This window comes from Lichenostomus cassidix, chromosome 1Aa, assembly GCF_008360975.1.
Source record: "Lichenostomus cassidix isolate B80296 chromosome 1Aa, HeHo_3.0, whole genome shotgun sequence".
Classification (NCBI taxonomy): domain Eukaryota; kingdom Metazoa; phylum Chordata; class Aves; order Passeriformes; family Meliphagidae; genus Lichenostomus; species Lichenostomus cassidix.
Genome location: NC_139480.1, coordinates 47,084,332 through 47,106,737, shown reverse-complemented (window position 1 = coordinate 47,106,737; position 22,406 = coordinate 47,084,332). Strand labels below are relative to the sequence as shown.

General features: G+C 47.1%; 1 protein-coding gene across 3 annotated transcripts; it reads right to left on the bottom strand.

Annotated features, from left to right (window-relative positions):
* Positions 1–543: 543 nt before the first annotated feature.
* NFAM1 (NFAT activating protein with ITAM motif 1) lies at positions 544–21,880 on the bottom strand. Of its 3 annotated transcripts, none has more exons than XM_085048196.1 (6): positions 18,405–21,880; positions 15,990–16,328; positions 14,877–14,986; positions 12,354–12,452; positions 7,694–7,780; positions 544–780 (listed from the first exon to the last, which is right to left on the bottom strand). In XM_085048196.1, exons 1-6 carry the CDS (start codon positions 18,457–18,459, stop codon positions 571–573), a joined length of 900 nt encoding a protein of 299 aa, XP_084904322.1. In that variant the 5' UTR covers positions 18,460–21,880; the 3' UTR covers positions 544–570. The 3 variants fall into 3 exon arrangements, with proteins under 3 accessions (XP_084904322.1, XP_084904331.1, XP_084904336.1); XM_085048205.1 differs by lacking the exon at positions 544–780 and adding an exon at positions 3,153–5,124 and having other exon boundaries at positions 18,405–21,876; XM_085048210.1 differs by lacking the exon at positions 544–780 and adding an exon at positions 3,153–5,121 and having other exon boundaries at positions 18,405–21,874.
* Positions 21,881–22,406: the final 526 nt, after the last annotated feature.

Below are 22,406 nucleotides of genomic sequence, written 5' to 3'. Positions count from 1 at the left end.
TTATTAAAAGACATAACGTTTTGAAGAAGCCCATATGTTAGCTTTTTCATGTTCACCCTGTTCCAATTTGGATAATTATGTTCTGACTCCTTAAAGCAGGGTGGCTGACCTGCCTGGCCTTACCAGCTGTATATCCAAATCTTCATGTGGCCCAGAGCAATATAACACAACCCACATATTTCAAAAAGCTGAAGGAAAAGAGGAGCTCTAGGAGAGAGCTCTAGGAGAGAGTTCATCAGCTAGTGAGAAAGATTTCCTGCTAGAGCAGGAGCCTGTCCCACCCGCTGAACCAGTCCTTGGCTCAGAAGCTGACAGCTTCCCGTCCTGTGTCACTTTCCACAGGAACCTGCCTGGTATTGTCAAAACACCATCACACTTTGTCCCCAGGTAGCTGAGTAGTTGCAGCTCTGTGATGCATAGATGTTGTGAACCTTGAAGATCCACAGCTCACAACACATTCCAGCAGTTTACAGGCGTGGTTATTAACAGTGAAAGACCTCGTAACATACTGGTTACTAACAGTAATCTGCATTTCTACTTTATCATTAACAAAGAAAAACGTTTGATCCCTCACAGTAAGTGGAGACTTACCCTAGAATCAAGCAAGAGAAGACACTGAAGGTTCACATTCTTCTCTTCTCTTGGAGATCTCTTGGTGCCCTCTGAGCTTCTCCTTTTCTCTTTATAAACTCTCAATGATACTTCACTGTGCATAACAAATCTTGACCACCACAGAATCCCAAAACACAGAAAGAGTGATCCTGAGCCTTCATCAGCTTCCTGACACAGTAAAGAAGAGAAGCAGCATATGATGCAAAGGATTTTTTCACCACGGAAACACAGTAAATTTTCCCAAACCCAAGATAAGATGTCATTTCCAAATGGTGAAAGAAAGTGGTGGCAGCTCCAAGCAGCCCCCAACATCTGGCCAATTTTGCATTTCAGATGCCACTCTGATCCAATTGACATTGGTATCTGATGAAGCAATTGCTCCAGACATCACGGATGCAAAAGAGGGGAACCTGTGCTGTTCCCATCTCTTCACAGGTGCTGGTGGCACCTGGGCCATGGTGCAGACCTTTGAGGAGTGTCAGAGTCACCAACCCCAGGGGTAAAAGACAGTCATGGCTGGGGATGTTCTGCGTGGCTGTAGCTGCCCACCGCCGGGTAGTCTGTGGTCTGGGGGTTACCAGGGAAGCTGGTGGGGGCATGTGGGCATGCAGGGGACACGAAAGAGAGCAGAGAGGACCTAGGGCACCATCTGGTGGCTTCACTCACTGCCTTCCCTAAATCCTTGTCTCACAGGGTCATAACATTGCATGGCCAAGGGCTGAAGGAACACCAAGTCTTTCCAAGAGACAGTCCAGCTGGAACGAGAGACCCCTGCCCTTGGCCCAGGCTCACACACCCTTATGGCACTGCTGGGTGGGACAGTGGAGGAAACCAGAGCCACAGTAACCATTTTTCTTGGGTGCTGTTCAGTCAAGCACTTCCCTTGATAAAGAACCAGCCCTAGCTGGGTGTTTAGAGATGATTTGCAGTAGAGACACCCCTGAGAATGCTAAAGAAGAGAAGACAGAAGCAATAAAGGAGAACACTTTAGACATGTTTTCACTGGTGTTACCCACCACAGTAAGGTCTTGTCTACAGAGAAAGACAAAATATAGTTTGCATTGTTTCATGTGACGAAACAGTACCCATGCAAGAGTTTGTCCTCTGCAGAAAAAGATCAAACCAATGAACCTCTCAAGTGTGCCCTGGTTTTTGCATTCTCAAATTAGGATTTGCTGTAAAGCATTATGAAGGAGTCCATTTAAAGGAAATAGACGACCTCAGTGTCACCAACGTCCTTTGCAGCAATGCCAGCTGAGACTGAGGATGATCACAATGAGACACTGTATCTCTCAGGACCAAAGGCTCATGCCTAGTGAAGAAGGCAAAGGATCCTAGTGCTAACACAGCACCTCCTTTAGAAGAAGGCAGGCAATGCGTTTCCACCCTGCACCACTGCTTACTTAACAGGTCTCCACTTCCCTGAAATCCTGACAAGAGAAAAGGATAATTCAACACCTGGGAATCAGAGGTTATACCTCTATAACCAGGGAGCTTGCCATGTGCATAACAGCACCATGCTGGGGGAAGTAAGTGGAGCTGAAGCCCTTAGAGACACAGTTTTAAAGTGGAATCCATCCTCAGCATTCAGTTTAAAGCAAAATGTGTAGGGTGAGCACAAGAAGACAGTCACTGCTTCTCACATTTGTGGAGCTGGGGGAACTGATCCATAATTTCCTTTATTTTTTTCTCCCCAGCTGCCTAACATTAGAAATGAACTAATTTCCTTTTGCTAGTAATACTCTTTTTCTGCACCTACTCTCATGGGCCACAGAGCCAGGTAAGACAAAAAGACCAAATGACAACAAAAAGATCAAATGACTGCCTTTTCCTTGAACAAACCTCTGCTACGAAGTAGCTATACCAATATTATATAAATTATATTTCCTAGTTGCTCCGACCTGTGCCTGCAGGCATTTCCTCATACCACCTTGGAAAACTCCACACCATTTAAAAACATCCCTGCTCTCACAGCCTTCTGCTTTATGCTTTTCTCTCTCACACATGCCATTGCTGCCATGGCTGCCCCATGGTGCATGATGTTAAAGAAGTGATTCTAGATTGTGGCTACATAGCTTTAAACTTCCTTTTTCTCGTGCAGCAGCCTTTTAGCCTTCCTCACAAGGCCAACCCAAAAGCCATTGAAATCAACACAGCGACCTCCACCTCGATTTTGACAAGGTTTGGCACACAGCCCAAATCCCCACACTTGCCAGTGTTTCTTGGAAATTTTTAGTTTTTCAATCAGAAAATCAATCAGAACCTGGTGTGATTCTTCCAGTACTTTAGGACTGACTGTTCTAGATTAACATTTTTCATTCCAAATACAGTTCTTTCTTTCATTTTAAACAGCTTCAGCTATTTAATATATAGAATTGTTCAGGCATAAATGTAAGAAACATGCTACTTAAAAAGGTAACAGAAACACAAGACAAATTAACTCACTGCAAAGAGAGAGCCTTGCCAGGAAATTTCCAGTAGCACCCAGTATTTTTAGCATTTATAAAATTTAAAAAACAAAACACAAAACCTAAGCATCATTATTTTGAAAGATTTTACTTTTCATCTAATCCACCAGCATCTGCTGAATATTTTATTGCCATACTGCAACATATTTATAATTCATCTCATCATTTCTTCAAATTCGTTAAGGAAAGGAATTGTTATACCTGTACAATGCTCTGTAAATTCTTCAGTGAACACAAATGTTTCCTGGTCATATTAGTAAAATCTAGAACTTCTTCTTCAGAAATACTTGTTTATAATTGTTGTGATCACTTAACAAATAATAAATGGGTCTAATAAGCCATGTTGTCTATTCACTGCTCTTTCTGCAATGAATTCCTCAGCACTGGGAAGAGAAAAAGCATTTTTCTGTGGTTAAAGAAAGTCCAAAATGCATGTTTGAAATCTCTTCTAATAAAAAGAGCAAAGCAATAAGCGGATTATCTCTTTAAACATAGTATAGGAAGGTTGGAGGCCCTGGAGACATTTTCCATAGCCTCTATCTCTGATACATAGCAACATTATCTTCAGCTAGAGAGGGTCCTATGACCCTGGAGCTCAATTTTAATTTGATCTTCTTCTTTAAAGAGGTTTCTACGATTCTTCTCAAGTTATGCTGCATATTCTTATTTTGGGTTAGTTTTGTTTGGTTGTTATTTCATTGTTGTTTTTTAATATGAGATAAAACAGCCTCAGCTTTTTGATCTGCTGGTTTGATCATGTTATATGGATATTTAATGTAACTTCTTCCCTACCAGAACCAGAATATGCATCAGCAAAAATGGTAGGCAAGTTCCAACTGACAGGGGAGAGAAGAACTTGAATAGAAAATTCACTTCTAAGGCCTCCCTCCTCCTTCCCCCAGTCATTCCAAGTTTAAGAACTGGTCTCCCCAGCCAATAATGTATGGTGGAGGGGCAAAGGAGCTTTATACTCCTTGTAGAAGCCAGCTGAAACAAAGGCAAACCTATTGGTTCTGGTGGGGCAGAGGTACTATGCCTGCTCCCTCAGAGGCTCAAGATCCCATGTGATAAAAATGCCCATTGCCAAGCAGAACAGGAAACTGGGGAGCTCGGCTTGAACTTCTGTGGGCTGGAATCTGGGCTCCAGACCAGCCTGGTCTGTGCAGCCTCAGCAAGGGAGTTTCCTCACATTCCCACCTCCTTATTCCTTTTTCTTGTCCTGGAATGGGCACTGTCTCTGAGACATTGTTAGGAAGGGGTATTTTCTCTGTGTTCCTTTTCTCCACCTTTATCTCTGTCAGTGCATCCAGTCCTCACCATGTACTGCTGCTACTGCTGAAGGGGAAGCATTTACTTGGAGGCACTGATTTGAGTCGCCCGAGTAAGGTCACAGCAGGCATCTGTGACTACTTGATGGGATTAGCAGATTATGAGAAAGCATGTTTGCTGTGGGGTTCCTGAGAAAGGGAAAATGGGCAGGTGGATGCTTGGATCTGGTTAAATTATGCATGAAGTCCTGATGGCCACTTCCAAAAAGCCACAAGCACAGATCAGATCGGCCGCTGCAGGTCAGGATCAGAACATCAAGCCGGCAAGCAGGGAGGACTCTGGATTGTCCTACCACTTGCAGAGGATCAAGAGTTAAGTATTTCAGCCGGGGCAGGTGAGAGAAACCTTCACAGATTGCCCATTCCCAAGATAAGTGCTTGACAAAAGCAGCTTTTCTTTTGCATCAAACAGCTTTGCTGCAAAATAGCTTTGCTGCATCAATGCAGACTGAGCCCCGAGGGATTTTCACAGATACATTCTGTTGTTAATGAAGGGCAGTTTAGAAGGAGCCAGGGGTTCACAATTCCCTCGCGGTTGTGTTCTGAAGTCACTGTGGATCTCTGCATGTATCTGCATCTCATCTGGGATGTAAGAGAGTAGCTCTGCCATACAGAAAGATGTCTGGTCCACATGGGGTCAGATATCTTCCCCGTTAGATATTCTCATACAATGTATCACAGGATTCTTCTAGAGTTTCTTGCTTCTTAGGTGTCTGCTGAATGATGGAAAGGAGAAAAAAGAAATGGAGGAAAATTATTTAAAAGATGATGAATTAATTCTTAATAAGCAGACACTGACGTTTGTTCTGTTAGAAATGGCTATAAGTGATCTGCTGAAACAGAAGCCACTACAGTGAGAAATGTTGCTCCACCAGAGGCGAACATGACTAATCCAGCCCAAGGGATAAAGATGCCTCCTTTACTAGTCACTCTTCCCCAAAAAAACTGTCAGACAGGGAGGGGAGGGAAAATTGGACTCGGTAAGAAAATAAATCACTTTGGATTCTGTGAAGGAGGAATTCCCTGACCTCCTCAATCCTGTTTCTTCAACAGTTGAGTCTATTCCTCACGACCGTTCCTTGTGTAGACAAGGCGCTGACAGACTGATATTTTAAGTGCTGTGTGGCACAGGCCTGCTGTAAGCAAGGTTACACAGCAAGCAGCTGAAATGCCACCGGCTGAACTAAGCCCTACCTACACTAGCATTTTCTCTGTTGCCACCACCAAAGGGAAACGCTACAAAAGTGCTGAGTGGAGGCACCTCTAAAGCATGCAGGATTAACCCTTTGCTACCCAAATTGGCTGACGGTCCAGACCAACAGCATGCAAATGCTCGTTTCAGAGGCTCTCTGCCCTGCTTCCCTTTACAGCTCTCCCTCTATGTGCAGCACCCAGCAGCAAGGGTTGGGCTGGACCCTCTGAAGCAGAGTCAGCCACTGTTCAGCAATCTGAGCTCCCACTCACAGGCCAAACTCACTGAGCCAGAAGTCGCACTCTTAGGGAAAACACCCTCTTATATTCTGGCAAAGACAGCTGGAGGACAAGTGTCTCAGGTGGTCACATCCCAGGATGACTGAGGGAAGCTGATCAAGGTGCTTGCAACCATAGTGGATAGTGCAAACTCTCCAGTGCTGAGCTCATGGGACCCTGCCACTCACACATCCCTTTCTTCAGAGCAGCACAAGAACTGAGGACACTTGGAGTTGTCTGCTCTCAGTGAGCACATTGTTTTCTTCTCCTCTCCTTCTCCCATCTCTGCTCTGACCTTTACCCCACCCTGGCAGAGACTGCTGGCACCAGACCTCCTCACATACAGGTGCTCCTTTGCTCTGTTTTATAGATGCTCTGCCCCTCCAAGCAGCAGCTGCATGCTGTGGGCCACACACAAGCAACTCAGCACAGCCCAGACAGCTCCTTGCCGGGGAAAACCCCACACATACTTCATCTTACCATGCAGACTGAATAATTTCAAAAGGAGCAGCTGGTAAAGGTATACAGAAGAATAAACATGGTCAGAAAGAAAGACCCTATCCAACTAATTCAAAATGCAGCAAAACACAAACACAGGGATGCTGTCTTCTCCAGTGTGTCATGTAAGACATACCTATCTAGAACAACCCATCCTTCCCCTCAATAATCAGGGACCTGCCCCTGCTTTTGCTACACCACCATGGTGATGCCACAGCAGTAACTGCAGGAGGCCAGTGGCCATGGGACCAGACCACATGGCAAGTAGCTCTGACACAAAGGGGGCTGCTTGATTTTAGACTACTTTTCCTAAAAGGTGGGAGTTGTGAAAATGTCTTGGACACTGGAAAATACTGTCCTTCATGAAAGAGAGGGATGGTGCAACCAGGGGAGCTCTCCCCAACAGAACATTAGCGGGAGGAAGCAGCAGACATTTTCAGGAACATTTTCTAGCATTAGAAGAGAATGTATTTTTTAAGCAGATAAGGGGTCTGGAGAAGAAAAATTAAGTTCTGAGGATAGGAAAGAAACGTTCCCTGGGGCACCTGATGCAAGTTTTGTCCACATGAAACAGCTGATGCCTGCCAAAGGCAGGGTGGAAGACTCCGTCGGCCTCTGATCTGCTTCATGTGGCCCCCACAACTAATTTACACCTGCACATTTCTAGGTGCCTCTATTTTCACTATGAGTGAATTTAGTTCCTTGTCTCTCACTCATAATTCTCAGCCCAGCAAGAAGATCCAAGTCCAAAACATACCCACATTGCCTTTTCCTGAGCACCAGAGCTGACAGCAGAGATTGTATAAGCACAGCCTTTGCTCAAACCATCTTAGCTTCTGCTACCATGAAATGGCTCTCAGGTGCTTAATGCTGGTGAGAGGAAAGCTGTGCTCAGGGTCTGCTGCTGGTGCACAGATTCCTTCAGCACTGAGGGTGTTTCAGCTGCCCAAATAATCTGGAAAGGGCAGTAATGGGACCAGCACCTGCCCAACTCTTTGTGAATGCCCGTCTTGTTCAGAAGGAGCAGTGATGCCAAACCCCTCAATGCCTTTCAGCATATGTCATACAGCAAAGCATCTGCACAAAACCATGAGTGCCAGAACTGGCAGAGCTGCAGGAGCCAGGGTTCTGCCGGAAGAGGGAAGATAGGCTACATGTGCAGCCCAGCTGGCGAGTGCATGCCACATCCCGTTTTCCCCTTTTGGTAGGACTGGTGACACACTTACTGCCTGCTAGGTCATGGGATTCTGTGGGGTTTCTTTCCCCATGTGCCCAGGGCATATGGGAACTTTCCAAGAACACAGCCCTAACCCTTACCTTCCCAGGAGGACTCTTGCTGTGCGACAGGTTGTTTGTGTTGTTCTCGAGGCTAGAATAGACATCAACTTGGTGCACATCCAGGCTCTGCACACAGAAAAGAGAAGAAAGTAGAGGCCAAATAAATTACTCAGATTTAAGACAACTAATTACCCACTGGGTTGTTCCCCATCTCATGCCAGACATTTTTTAGGAACCCCTACCATCTCCAAAATTTTGACATGGGCAAATGGAAAATTCTTTTCCCCTGAAATCCCTAAAATGCAGCTGCATCATCTCTTTTTTCAGGCTTATAGAGACAGGCTTTGATGTTACCTACCCTGTGTAAAGCAGTGGAGAAGAATGCCAATGCCCTGGCCTCCCTCTGCTCCTAAATTGTCCCAGAATGCAGAATGAAGACCTCTTTGCCACATGGAACAATGCTGTGCACCAGGGGCACGACAGGAAAGGGGCAATGCTCTGCATTGCCCAAGACTGTTTAGGTGCCTGACAACCACAAGCTCTTGTTCATGATTATTCTGGGGACACAAAGGTGAGAAAATGGGAGAGGGTGGGGGTCCTGAAGCACAGGGGCTGTCAAAAATGGACACAATTTGTTTATTGTTTGTTTGTTTTTTTTTTCCCAAGCCAGAACTCTCCATTCTTCTTTGAGTGAGCAAAGAATAATAATAATAAAAAGAAATCCATATTCTCCCAGGCCCTCAAACATTACCATGGTCCCACACTGCTACACAGAGAAACACACACACCCTACATGCATATGCACCCGTTGTCCCCCAGGTAATCATGTCACAGGAGATGCATGTCAGTTTAAGTGATATTCCAGATCTGCCTGAAGGATCAAACATAACAATCAGGAAGACTTTTCCATGTGTGTTTCAAGGATGACAGCAGGTTGCCAAGGTGGCTGTTTCTCTGGCAACAGGAAGATGGGAGGAGCTCCGGCTGCAAGAGGGGCAGATGGTATTAGTGAAGAGAGCAAGGCGCCCTGAAATGCAGTGAGGAGGATGAGCAAAACATGGAGCCTTCACTGGGGGCTGCCAATCACCTGAACCCTCATTTCATCCAGAGCTGCAAACACTCAGCATCTCTAAGGAGCATGGCCAGCAGGACAGTGCTTTGAACAGGACCAGAGGATAGAGAAGCAGCATTGGAGAGCAGGCCTTGGAATAAACAGGCACTCAGACATGAGTTGGCCACAGTGAATGGAGCACCACAGAGCTCTCACATTCCCACTGCAACTCTGGGAACAGTCAAATTATTTCACCTGTCTGCTTCCTACTCCACCAAACCCGCTTTGCCTACACAGACATCCCCCCTGTTTGAGTGTGCACACATGCACACAGAAAATCCTATTTCCCCATCCTCATTTTCAATGCTCTTTGTGATGCTCACAGTGAGGACCTCGTCTTGCGTGCTCCCCTTCCAGAAGCCTGGCTCCATGTCCCCTTGGCAGGACAGGCAGCCTCTTTCTCTGCTCCATTCAGAAGCTGCTTGCAAAGCAAGAAGGCTGCTTTTGGTGTTTAACCTCCAAAAAGGATTCTCTTCCCTCCACAAGCCTTCTTCCCGTGGAGGCTGTTAACAATGCTGGTCCTTTTCTGGTCAGTTGGAGAGCTGGTGTCTCCTAACACCATTTGCAAGTTAATTACTTTTAGTTGGTCACTGATCACCTGCTACTGTCACAATGGAGGCACACAAGCCACTCTCCTCCCTGCTGACAGATGCCTTCCCACCCCTGAGCAGCCTGTCTCCCTCACACCTGGAAAAGCTCCTGTGCTCTGGAACCTGACTGCACCTGCACTGCAGGAGTTCTGTTTGCTGCTCAAAACAGCTTGTTTGAAGTGTAAAGCAGATGAAGCAAGTCCCTCAGATTGTTATTTCCAAGCTGCTCATTAACTAAGCAGCTAAGCTGGAAATGAGAGGATACACAGGTTTGGTTCTGGGCAGTGCAGTAAGGCAGAGCTACTCTAGGGCTGCAGGAGGACAGAGAGGTCAAGGAAGGCAGCATAGAGAGAACAAAGTTGGTTCCCAGCTGCCCCCTTATTACCTGGCTTTTTGCTACTTTGTATGCCTTTCACTGCATACAGGCACCCCCAGGGACCACAAGGTAAATAGTGGGACCTGAAAGGCCACTAGGGAAGGTATTTGCTCCCAGGGATGTTCAGCAGGATGGCTTTGCAGAAGGCATGTTAGGACTCTTCCCACACCAGGGATAAGCCTTGCTACCATGCAGGATAACACAGAGCAGTTAACGAGCTGCACCAGTCAGTTCCAACAGCATCTCTTTGACGTCCAGTGCTGCCTCCTCTTGTTTCTGCTCCCAGCTCCATGCCTGCAAGGACACTGTGGTTCCCTGGCCTGACTTTTCTCCAGACTCCAGCTTCTTGCTTTCCCACACACATAGCATAGCTGGCATGTGCTGGCCTCCTGTCCAGTCCCCTGATCTCTGACCTCCTTCTTTATCCCATCCATCATTGGGAGTTACTTCTCACTTGTCCTTCCTTTTTTTCTTGCCTTAGATTACCCTAGTGCTGATTACAGATTGCTTCCCTACCCATGAATTAAGCACTGAGTTCAACACCCACCAATAGATTTTCACAACTCACCTGATTTCAAACAGTTTGCAGGGCTGGGTTTCCACCATGCAGAGCCCCAAATAAATTTAGCAGTGGGGCAGCAGAGCTATCATTTAAAGGAAATCAGGTTTGTCAACTTTCTATTCCCTTCACCTGTCCAGAGGGCCTATCCAATACAGGTTTCCATCCCAGGGCTCTCGCCCTCTCTCCCCCCCACATTATGCCTTGCAGGGCTGTGCTCCCTGCTCTCCACATGACAGCCCTGCTCTTGCCATGTGCCTTGTCTGGAGTGGGAGCTGCTGCTTTGTGCCTGAACAAGCAGCTCTGCTGCAGCAGCTGCTCCATAACAGAGGAACCTCCAGTGGCCAGACTCGTACCCCCCAGCGTGCAGGAGATGGTCCCAGGCTGCTTGCAGCCCTGCCAAAGAGGGCCAAGCCACCTGCCCTGCACACCGGGCTGGCCAGGAGCCCTGCACAGCTGGTGTGTGGTTAACAGGCTTCGCAGGAAGGCTGGTTGGGCCAGGTCCATAGGGCTCCTGCAAGCACAGGGGCCCAGCCAGCTCCTGGGATTGCCTGTGCCTAAGGCTGGCTCTGCTGGCTTGCTATATTAGCCTTAGTGGAGCCTGAACGGAAAAACATGATGAAACATGTAATTAAGATGGAGCTAAGGATGCATGACGAGGCCGACTGAGCGAGAAATGGATTTGATTTTTTTTTTGTCTCCTTGCAGAAATCATCCACTTCAGCAGGAAACTACCCATTTGGATTTGTATAAGCCTGAATTAAAAAGAAATTACTCGCTACAAATGAAAAGGTTTATAACCTGCAACCTTCTTTACCCAAAGCACTGCCTTTTGCCCAGAATAAACATACCACATACAATACATAGTGCTCTCTTTTAAACCACTATTTCTAAAACTAAAGGGCCACAAAATGGTGCCCCCTCCCTGCCCCCCGAGTGAGAATGAGAAGGGGCAGACCCATTCTCCCGTTGGTATCTGCCCTCAATCAGGTCTCCTGCCTCCCTGGCAGAGCTTTGCTCCTCTCTGTAGTACATTCTCCAGAGCTTTGCTTTGTTTAGTTTAAATGATTAATGCAGCAGCGCTCACAGGTTTTCCTTAGAGAGACTTTTCCAGCCCTTAAAGACCTCACAGACAGAAAGGTTTCCTAATATTCAGGCAACATCTTTCTCGACTCACTTTCATTTTATTCCTCCTTGTTGGTCCCCCTGATCACAAGAAAAAAAAAAACAAACCCTTCCCTTCTTAGGGGAGCAGCCTTCCCATGGGAGTAAAAGGAGAAAAAGAAATCCATTTAAAGTGGAGCTGGACAGGTTGTAAATGGGATTAAGAATCATGGTTACTTGAAGTAGCTGACTGAGGTCTAGGCCTGACATTTCAGGGAAGCCACCTCAATCCTACTACCTATGACACTGCAGCTCCTGGGCTCGAGGATTGGGAGCAGTTAGCATTCCCCAGTTTGGGAAATGGAAAAGGGAAATGCTTTTAAAAAGAGACTCCCTTTACTTTCTTCTTGCCCATTTTCCCCTGCTAGCTAGTGTGCCTGCTCAGGACTGCAGTGGTCTGTGACACTGGCACCAGTGAAGGTGCCACAGCAGGAACTCAAAACAGCTGGGGGTTGTTTAGGGGAGCACATTTCTCTGCCCCTTTCCTGAGCCATTATTCTCTAGCTTGGAAGGGCATGTCTTTGAGACACTCTGCTGTACAAACTGGGGCTGAGAGTCCCTCTTCCTTCCCAACTTCTGGAGAGCCTTCTACCTCTTCCACCAGGAGCCCTCTCTGGCCCCAGACTTGCTGCTCTGTGCTGCTGGCAGAGGGAAGGGTGCTGCCCAGCAGGGCATGGGGCAAGGCCTGGGCACTGGGGAGGCCATGAATGGGACCAGGATGTTGACACGCCCAGTCCCTGAGGGAAGCTAAGCAGGGCAAGGTCACCAAGACCAGGCTGCTATGAAGGTATTGCTCATGTTTCACATCATGATACTGGCATTGTCTGTACAATGGCAGGGAAAGGAACAGCTGTACCATGATGTGGACACAAGGGATGAAGGGTGATTCCAGTACTCACATCATAGACAGGAGGTGCTGGTGGTGGGCTGGCTGAAGGGAGCTGCGTTTCCACCTTCTGTCTCAGGATATTTAGCTGGTTCCTTCTAGGGCACAACACCTGCTCAGGACAAGACACCAAATGACACACTTGGAGAAAACCACATCTCTACAAAACTGAAATGAACACCAAGTCATAACAAAGCCAGCTGTTGCACACCTCCTGAATGCTTCCACAGGAAAGAACGCTGGCAGTGTCTGCACAACATGTTCTGGTTACATTTCTCACTGCAGGGTTAACTGCAGAGTCCAGTGATTTACACTGGAGCAGTGGAAAGGAGAACTGGGCTCTGTGTGTACTTATAAAGCACTTTCACCACTGAAACCTCACTGGCTGAAGGGTGTAAATATTTACCAACACAGAACAATGCTATAGGACAGGGAGTAAAGCAGGGCCCCGGTCACAATGAAGAGAGGAATTTCAGAGGCAAAATGTAATTGCTTTTATCAGGATTTGGCAGGGAAGCTTTTGCTAATATGCAGAGTCTACAGAAGAGCACCAGACAATCATTAATGATATAGTCAGTGATACATTAATGCACAAGTCCAGCATGGAGCTGAAGGAAGAAGGTCCCTTTGTCTGAAATGTTTCTTGCATCAGGTGAGCTCTCCTTGAACACATTCCATTCACACACAGAGAAGGGTTAGCCCTGCTCAGCAAGCAAGAGAAGCGGCAGAAAAGGCAGAAGGCTTTGCTAAGTATCTCTGTTCTAATTCAGAAAGAAGTGGGATGATTATATTCACATCACATGAAAACGACAAACTGCTTTCCAGTCCATTAGTAACTAAGGAGGATGCTAAATAGCTTCTCTTAAAGATAAACATTTTTAAACCAGCAGGTCTGAGCAAGCTGTGGTGAGAAATATGGGCTGTGTTCTGCAGGAGGGCAAATGTAATGACTGCACAATCTCTTCAGACCCCAAGGAGAGGCCATAAGTCTGAGATTTGCTGGTCCACCTCAAAACCCAGAGAGGCCAACTGGGGAGTCGTGACAGTGCCTCCCCTCCTCATCCCCATGGAGAGGCTGTCTAGGCAAACAGAGATGGGCACCTGTCTCCAGCTGACTCCCTTTGCCTCTTACACTCCTTCCCCTGCATCAGACTGCCTGCAAGGTAAGTCTCACGAGATTAGCTGGGCTGCCAACTGCTGCCATTCTATTTTCAACCTCATGATCTCTGACTGTGTGTGCTGAAGCCTGATGCTCCTTGGAGTCGAAGGACTGTGCAAGCAGCACAGCCTCCACATAAAAATGCATGCAGAGTCTGCTGTTGTGGTGGCAGAGAGTAGCTTGAAGGAGTTATGGGGTGTACTCTACCTAGAAAACAATCCCAAATTCCATCCTAAAAGATATAAGGGTATTTTTAAGCCAGCCTTGAGATCTCTGTAAGAATGCAGATGATGCTATTTGAACACCTGAGGGTGGCAGTACTAGAAGGAGTAGGTTTTGCCCAAACAACAGGGATTCCAATATCATGACTCCAGAGGTTTTTCCACAGAGCCCATCTCATCCAGATCTTTCAGCTCTGCTTTTGGCTTTTCTTCTCCCACTCTCCAAATCCTTTCTTCCCCACTCCTGATATTCCCCTTGCCCTCAGCTTCCAAGCGTCCACTTCCTTACCCAGCTGGTCCCAATCTGGGCTCTGTCAATCCAGTCTTAAGATCCTCCTAGTGCTTCCTCACTCCAGATTCCAGTCCCAGTTTCTCCCCGGAGGCTCATTCTTCCAGCCTCACAGAATCACTGCTGATGGAAGGTGTCCCTGGAGATTGTATAGTCTGATCCTTGTCCCTCTATCTTTCTTTTTTTTCTCCCCAGTTTTTGTAATTTCCACACAGACTTCCTTGGGGTCCTTGTCCTGACCTTCTCCTCTCACTCTGTCTCAATGTTTTCTCTGCCAAACAGATGCCCAAGGCTTTGGTTCCCATCCCCATCACACTGCAGACCTTTTCTTCTATGGTGCCCCAGCTCAGGAATGCAGCTGCAGTCTCCTTGAAACAGAGTAACCATCATCTTGGAGGAGGATTAGCAATAGGGAAAGTCCTGCCATCAGGGTTGTAAAAGTCTTGCTTGGGTGCAACTGGCCCCTTCACAGGGGTTTTAGACAACTGAACTGGTTAATTGACAAAAACCATGACTGAGTATGCACAAACTGCAATTTTCCAAAATTCCATCACAAGGCTACAACTCCATCAATATTCTTAGGGCCAGCACACTGCTAGTGTGACTTCTTGCCCTGTGTCAAATCCTTGCTCTAAAGCAGAGCATGCTGTAGTCAAAATGATTAGCAGAATTTCTTTAATGGACAAATCACTTACTCGTTTTATCTTTCCTGTAATCTTTTTTTCTCAGAAAAACTGAACTTAAGAGAATAAACTCGATCAGACACCCAGCATAGAAAATTTCAGCATGGGGACTTCCAATTCAGAAGCAAATGGAATGAATTCCTAGAACAGGTCAGGTATTGCTTTTTATTTGGTTATTACTTGCCTTTCTTTTCCACAGAAGCAGAGCTGTTGCGGTGATGCTCAGTACAGCAAGAAGAACAGTAAGGGTAACAAGGATTTCCCACCCATAAGAGGTATCTATGTACCCTGTATCTGTAAGAAAGAAGGCAAAAGTATCACAGTGTGAGTGGAATTACAACCCTACTGTATTTTTAACCCTGGAAAGGGCCTTAAGAAAACTAAAATACAGGATATGGTGGCAGAGATGCACACACCCTTCAAAATGTACCGACTGAAGAAAGAGCAAGGCTCAGCTGCAGAATCACACAGAAGACACAGGGTATAAGCAGCTCCATTTCATAGAGGGAGGTGACCTAACTATGACAGCCAAGAAATTTGGTAGATAGAGGCTGGCAAAGGTCTTCTGTGATAGGAACAGAAAGACAGATGGTGGAAAGCACACAGGCCACCAGAACTGGGACTCTGACCAGTACAGCAAAGCTATTTCATCACAGCTCTTTGCATTTATATTAACAAATTCTTCATATCCAGCAGTCAGTAATGCACATCCAGCCAGTCAGCAGCATGCACATTATCACTTTTCTTTAACATTCCTCTTATGTTGCATCAGTTTTCCAGTATGCTCATTAACAGACCAACCAACTCCTTGTACCAAACAGAAAAGAGGGAGGCATGTTGGTGAGTCCATAACCTGTTGGTGAGCCCCTAAAACTGAGCATGCTGAACCTGTATGTGGGATTACAGCAAGCACCCTAATGACTGACCTTATCAGCTGCCTCTGGTACACTGCTGAAGGCCAAACCACACTGTCTCCTGAAGAGTGGCACCTAAATGCACTGTCTGACCCAGTGGCCAGGCTCCCTGGACAGATCTGGACTCCCAGGAGGCAGTGGCAGGGCAGATGTAAATTACTGCATCTTCATGTCCCCATCTATGCATTGGGAGCAGCAGCACAGGTCACCTGTGCCAAGTGCATTCAACCCTGATGGCAGTTAAGTATTGGGCACAAAGCATTATTCATACCTAACTTCATGGCATGTTTGGGTGGAGAAAAAGAAGAGCAAAGATCAGGTTTTCATAGCCAGATGCAGCTGATTTTTAACCTCCTACCGTTCCTTTCTGGTTGTTCACTTACCTCTAGCAAGGACAAACACTCCCTTTCCAATTTTTTGGATATCATTCCATTTGACCTCGCAATAGTACGTGCCAGTAGAAGAGGTGTGTTCAAGTGGCATGATTCTGTGGTCATAAGGTAAGGCAGCAGTCTTATTCTCTTCTCCAGGAGGAATGGCTACATTTTCTGTCCTATTATAGATAGATGTCTTCTGGTCCAGGGAATTAATCCAGTAATAGCAGATTGAAAATTTGGTGTATTTCGGCATATAAGGGAAGATGACTTTACAGGGGATGGATATTCCTTCCTTGAGCAGGGCAACCTGGATTGGAGGTTTCTGCTGTACATCGACATTTCCCCCTGCAAGGGTAATAATTGTTAGCAGTCATCTAACATCACTGCTCGTGAGGAGAGGATGGCTGCCCCAAAGACAGGATCACACTGAAAATAACCATTCAACAGGAGGCACACCCATAGCACACAGTGCTGGCCCTTGTCAGATGCTGAGTGATTCAGAGCACGTGCCCTCTGTGATCTGCCACATCTCTTGGGTAATTGCTGTCTGATCCACGATAGCCTGCTGCATTCACAGGCTTCCCCTTTTCTCTTGTGAGCTCCTCCATATAACACCAGCACGCAGAAAGACAGGAAATGAAGCAGGAAGTGAACTGATTTTGCAGTGGTGTATGACAGTATTTACAGCAGGTGAATAGAAAGCGATTTTCCTAGACAAATGCTAGCTGGACATCTCTTGAAACTCCCAAGTTATAAACCCTGCTCGGGAATCCATGTGTGGCTGTGTGACGGCTGTGTGGCAGTGAAGGTGTTGTATGCAAGCAGGTGTTATCAGTGGGACTGTATAATTCTGAAAAGCAAGTGAGGAAGGAAATTGCATATTCCGTACAGGGGCCAGCACCAGGGCCATGAGAAGTAAGCCACAGCTTAATCACTCCAAACTTCTGCTGCTCTAAAAATGCAGCAAAGCACAAGCCTCAATGCTAGATATGGGAGCTATCTGCAGAAGACTGCAGATCTTAAGTATTTATACATGACAGTATCTTAGGCAGAGACGAGAGATCATGCCCTTCATGTGCTTCCTCATAATACATACAAGGCAGTTTAAAGTGATCTATCACTGTAATTCAGTAGACAATGAGGTCAGGAGTTAAAATAGAGGATGAATAAGATGGGGAACCACATCACAGCTCACTCCCTATTTGTTTAATAAAAAGGAAAAAACCTAAGAGTGAGCCACAGGCTAGTAAGGAGAGTGGGGTATGGGACTTCTTTGGCTTCCCAGCCAAATATGGGTTCAATATCAGGCAGACTCTATTGGATCAATTTTCTTGTCAGCTGACATATCACCGCATATACAGCACGTTAGGAGGAGGCTTTTTGAGAAAGGGAACTGGAAACTTACACACAATTCTTACAAAATGAAGGATTCTTTCAGAGTCATGAAAAGAGAAGAGGGGAAAAAAGGGTAGAGAGAGAAAGTAGGGGATGGGCAGGCTTTTCCATTCATGCTTTTGATGGAATTCCCTGGAGTTCTGTATCTATGAGCAGGCTCATAACAAGGTATTCAAGCTGTCCCAGAGCACAGCCAGGCTTGCTTTTCTGTCATCATGGACTAACACTGCATCACAACAGCAGCGTCACCTCAGCACAGCGGGAGCTGGCATTGGAAAAGGCAACTCAGACTTTGCACTGCTGAATGCTGAGCACCGAGGATGCATGGTGGGGGGCAACAAAGGAGAGAGGGCACAGCCACTGCCCAGAAAGGACTGTTGGGAAGTACCATCTGTTAAGGAAAATTCTCTAGAGATCACAGAGCTGGGGACAACAGCCTGAAAGTAAGGAAGAGCTTAGGTTACAACACCAGAAAAAGGTTCTTGGCTGTAAAAGCAACTGAGATACAGTACAGTCCTCAGGGACAGGCTCAGTCCTGTGTACACTAATTACAATCTTATGGAAAGGTGGTAACAAAATCCTGCAGACACTGTGGGAGTAACAACCCAAGTGGGGTTTATTCTGGGCCATATTTTTCAAAATCATTCATCATCCTTCCCCTCATCTCTACACAGCTGAATACACATCAATATAGTTTCTGTATAAGACATGGCTAAGCACTACTATAACCAAATAGAGGAGAGATCCATCTTCTTGCATTATCCCAGAAGCTACTAGCTTGAGAAGAGCATACCAAGGAAAATGCCAAACCATTTTATTTAGGTTATCTAACCCTTCTCCCATGTTCCCCCTTTCTTGAGGATTCACTCTCTTAGCTTTGAAATGCTTAAAAGACAGAAATAGCAGCAGCGTGCAAATTCCTAGAGGGGATCTCTGGAAATTAGCAAAAGATAGCAGCTGGAAATGCTCTAATATGAAAAAACGTGAGAGTAAACAAAAGGAATTAAAAAGAAAATATTTGTTTACCTCCACACTGAAGCAACCAAGGAAACAGGAAGATGACTTTTAGATTAGAGGCCATGATGGGGGTCAAAGGCTGTAAGAAAGCAACCTGACACAAAGATCCAAAAGGTGAAGGAGATGGGGGTTTGTCAGGTATTTTCACACCCAGGAAGCTGGTTGACCCTCTCCCGTTTGCAAAGGGACAGGCAGGATGTACACACACACCGCATTTGGCAAGCAGTTCCTGACAGATGCAAGCTCTTCTGCTTTTTGGTCAGACTCCTCCCCACAGCAGTGTTGATTTCTCTGTACTACAATGATGGTGTTAGACCTACCAGCGGGTGCCCAAAGATTAGACCCTAAGCAATTTGACACACAGAGCTTTGCCTCCTGATGACCGTAAAATATGCCATGCATTTAAAACTAACTTTGCCACCTTCCAGTGACATGAAAACTCAAGTGTGGGATCACCTGTTTTGCCTTCAACACAGAAGACTAGTATGCACATAAGTAGTCAGTACAGAGCAATGGCTCTCCTGTACCTCTGACTGTACAAAATGTCCCTCCACAGCCAACTTCTCCACTAGGTCCCTTCAGAGGAAGGCACTCATATTCACAAAGTGAGAACAACCAGACAGCAAATTTGTCTCAAACAGCTGGGCTGTTTCAGATCCACACCATGCTGGCTCTGAATCAGCTTCACAAACCTACTGTAGGCAAATCTAAGGAGAGCCTTTTGAAGAAGAAAAACCACGTTTTGTGGGAGACTCCTGCTGCCTATACTCATGAAGAGTCTTTGATTTTCAACGAAAGCTTGTTTTTAGCTAAGACATCTGCAATGCAACAGCTGAGTAGCATCTGACTCATAAAAATTCCCATGTCTGAGAGATCTTCACTTCTCTCTAGGCAGCTTCCTCCTTTCTCACTTCTTGTGAGACAATTGCACTGTCCATAAGAAAACACTTTGCTGCAACTTCAAGGGTGCCCACTCACATGGGGTGCTGTGTTGCAGAGACTGGTGGGGGATGGCCACATGAGGGAAGAACTAAGGCAGCACATGAGCCTGTAAACTTCATGTATTCAAAAGCTCTATCAGTTGTTTTATCCCTCCAGATTTTGCAGGAACGAGGTTTACTCCAAACAGTCTTCGGTTTACAGCCTTTTTCCTCCTGCTCATCGTGGGACAGGTCCCCAGGAGGAAAGGGTCTTGACACAGGGGGAGGTGTGCAGCTGCGGCCACTGCAGCCCCCTGAGCCCAGGGACAGCTCCAATACCTTGCTGAGAGCCCTGACAGATGGGGAGAGGAACAAGTGCCTTTGTGTGGCTCTGCAAGGCTGGTGCAGCAGCTGCACTCCTCCAGGGAAGGTTTAGCTCAGATTAACCAAAACCAACTCCTCTCCCCAAGACATACTGATGTGAGCTGCATGGAGCTTGGTCTCAGCTGGAAATCACTCCTCACAGGTCTTAATGCTGAGCAGCAAGGACAATCAAAAGCAGTAACAAGACACTTGGGGCCCACTTGGTATTTCAGATATGGACACACAGATCAGGCAGCTGTGGCTCTGGGGTCACAACAGTGTTTGGAAGCATTTCTCAGGTCTGAATGGCATTTCTAGGTAGCTGAGGCAGGGAGGGAGAAGGAAGCAGAGGCCTACTAGCCTCCTGTGGAAGAACTCTGCTGAACAGTGAGGGCTTCCTCAGCTCTTGTATCATGCTCATCCCCATGGTAGCACACAGCTTTGCAATTTCCAGCACTGATGTATTTCTAGAGGACAGAACACGCTGCTCCTGTCAGTGATGTGTTTTAACCGTTATCAGCATTTATCTGCTTCAGGAATTCAGAGTGATAAGTGGATTAAGTGTGGTAGGTTTGTAAGGCTGCTAGGTCAACATCGTCCATCCGTCCTTTCTGTTCTCTTCCTATAAACAACCCTGTTGCCACTCAAAATGCCAAGTCCTAGAAATATCGCTGTCTGGAATTAAAAAAAAAGTAAAATCTAGCATTTCAAAAGAGATCACACATAAGACTCAGCTGTGGGATTAAAGGCACAGCCAGGCCAGAAATACATTCACTGCTGGGATTTGCTATGGTAGAGCTCACTGAAAAGAAATGGCTTTGAAACGACTACCCAGCAGCTATTAACTGCGAGACAGGATGACATTCTGTTCCTTAGAGCCTAAAGGGAGCCTGAATCTTTGAATGTTAAATTCTAATTCAATTTGGTCTGGGGATTCTGAACTGAGTTTTAACCCTGGAGACATAAATGGAAGGAAGATGAGGAAAAGCTGAGGAGTTGCTATTACCAGCCTGTAGCAGGACTGCACTGATCGCCCCAAAACTTAGGTGGAACTAACCAGGATACCTGTGCCAAAGGAAATAAATTACACAGCTCCAAAGGAGTAGGTCGTTGTATGACCTTCACTCATGCATTATACAGTACACTGGTGCATGTGAGCCAGTCCCTGCAGCACGATGAGGAGGGGACTGCCTGGCCAGTTGTAACCCCACTGCAGCACTGGCTAGCCAGGATCTGTATGGCTTCGTCCGTCCTTTGATGCAGCAAATGCTGACACTTCCTGAAACTAAATACAGGATTGGGGTAGATTCAAGCCAGTTTCTGCCTGTAGCTGGAAAGTGGCTACTAATTTCACTCAAGCACTTTTTAAAGCCCACAGCAGTGGCCAGCATCCCTAACAGCGAGGAAAAGCACATTGTCCTGGCATGCACAAACAACGAGTTTGGGCAAGTGCTGCACCTACCAGCAGTGCCTGTTCACAGCTGTGTCCAATGTACACGCACAAGTAAAGGCACACACACACACGTGCCCACACATGCTCCCAGAGCCAACTCCGGGGAAAGCACTAATTCAAACAAAAAGGCTGCTGCTAGCCAAGGCAAAAGCAATGCTGCAGCGACCACAACAAAGCCTCTTTATTGCTGAAGCGTTTAACACCACAACCATCCAAAAGAGAAACACCACTTGGCGCACAGAAGAGCTGCAGCAACTCAACGAGCCTGATTGCACAGAGCGTTTCAGAGCATTCCCCAGCATGGCAGCTCCGGATTTGCTGCCTTGTCAGAGACCAGCTCAAGCCCCCATCGCTGGAAAGCCAGCCAGTGGCAACACACACATCTCTGAGGACTCACAATCTCTTTGACTTCTCTAACCCCAGACTCTAAGGCGTACAGTTTCCCTCCGTCTGGCGGCAGGAGTGATAGCAGAGCCAGCGTGAGCAGGGCCATAGCTCTGCCAGCATTTTTACCACTGTTGTGTGTCGAGTGCCTCTCAGCAGGGCTGGATGATGCTGAGGCAAAAGCTGCCAATGCCCTCGCTACGTTTCTACCCATTGAACTGCTCTAGGGAAGAGGATGATCAGTGACTTGATGGGAAAACAGAAAATTAGAGGTGTTGACACCACCGTGGGGAAGGGAGGGGGCACTTCACTAATTCCCTTCCACCAGCAAAACAAATCTGCCTCAGAAATCACCCACTCCTGCTTCTTCTCTGTTCACCTGCTGGAAAGATTCCCAGGGACTAAGTTACCACCACAGGCTTCACGCGCCCTCAGGGCCGTGCCTCAGTCTCCCAGACATTCTCCTCCATGGGCTCCCTGTGTGGCAAGCTGTGGCCGGCAGGAATTCCCCTGGAGGGACAGCTTTGCCTGCTCAGGCTGGCACCTTCCTGGAGAACATCCACCTGGCCGGGCCCGGCGCTGACGCGAGGCTAGGGCGAGGCTAGGGCGCAGCGGGCCGCGTTAGGTCCTCCTTATCCTGAGGGTTAAAGCTTCCCCCGGGCAGCCCCCCCGCCCCGTGCGGGAGGCTGAGCCGCTGAGGCAGGGACACCGAGCGGCAGGGACACCGAGCGGCGGGGACACCGAGCCCCGGTCCGGGCAGGGAGGGGCGGCGGCCGCTCCCGCCGCCCCGCGCCCTCGCCCACAAGATGGCGCCGCCGCCCCGGCCGCCCCCTCCCTCCTTGCCGCGCCCGCCCACCCACTCCGGGCCCAGGGCACCGGGGAGCCGCAACC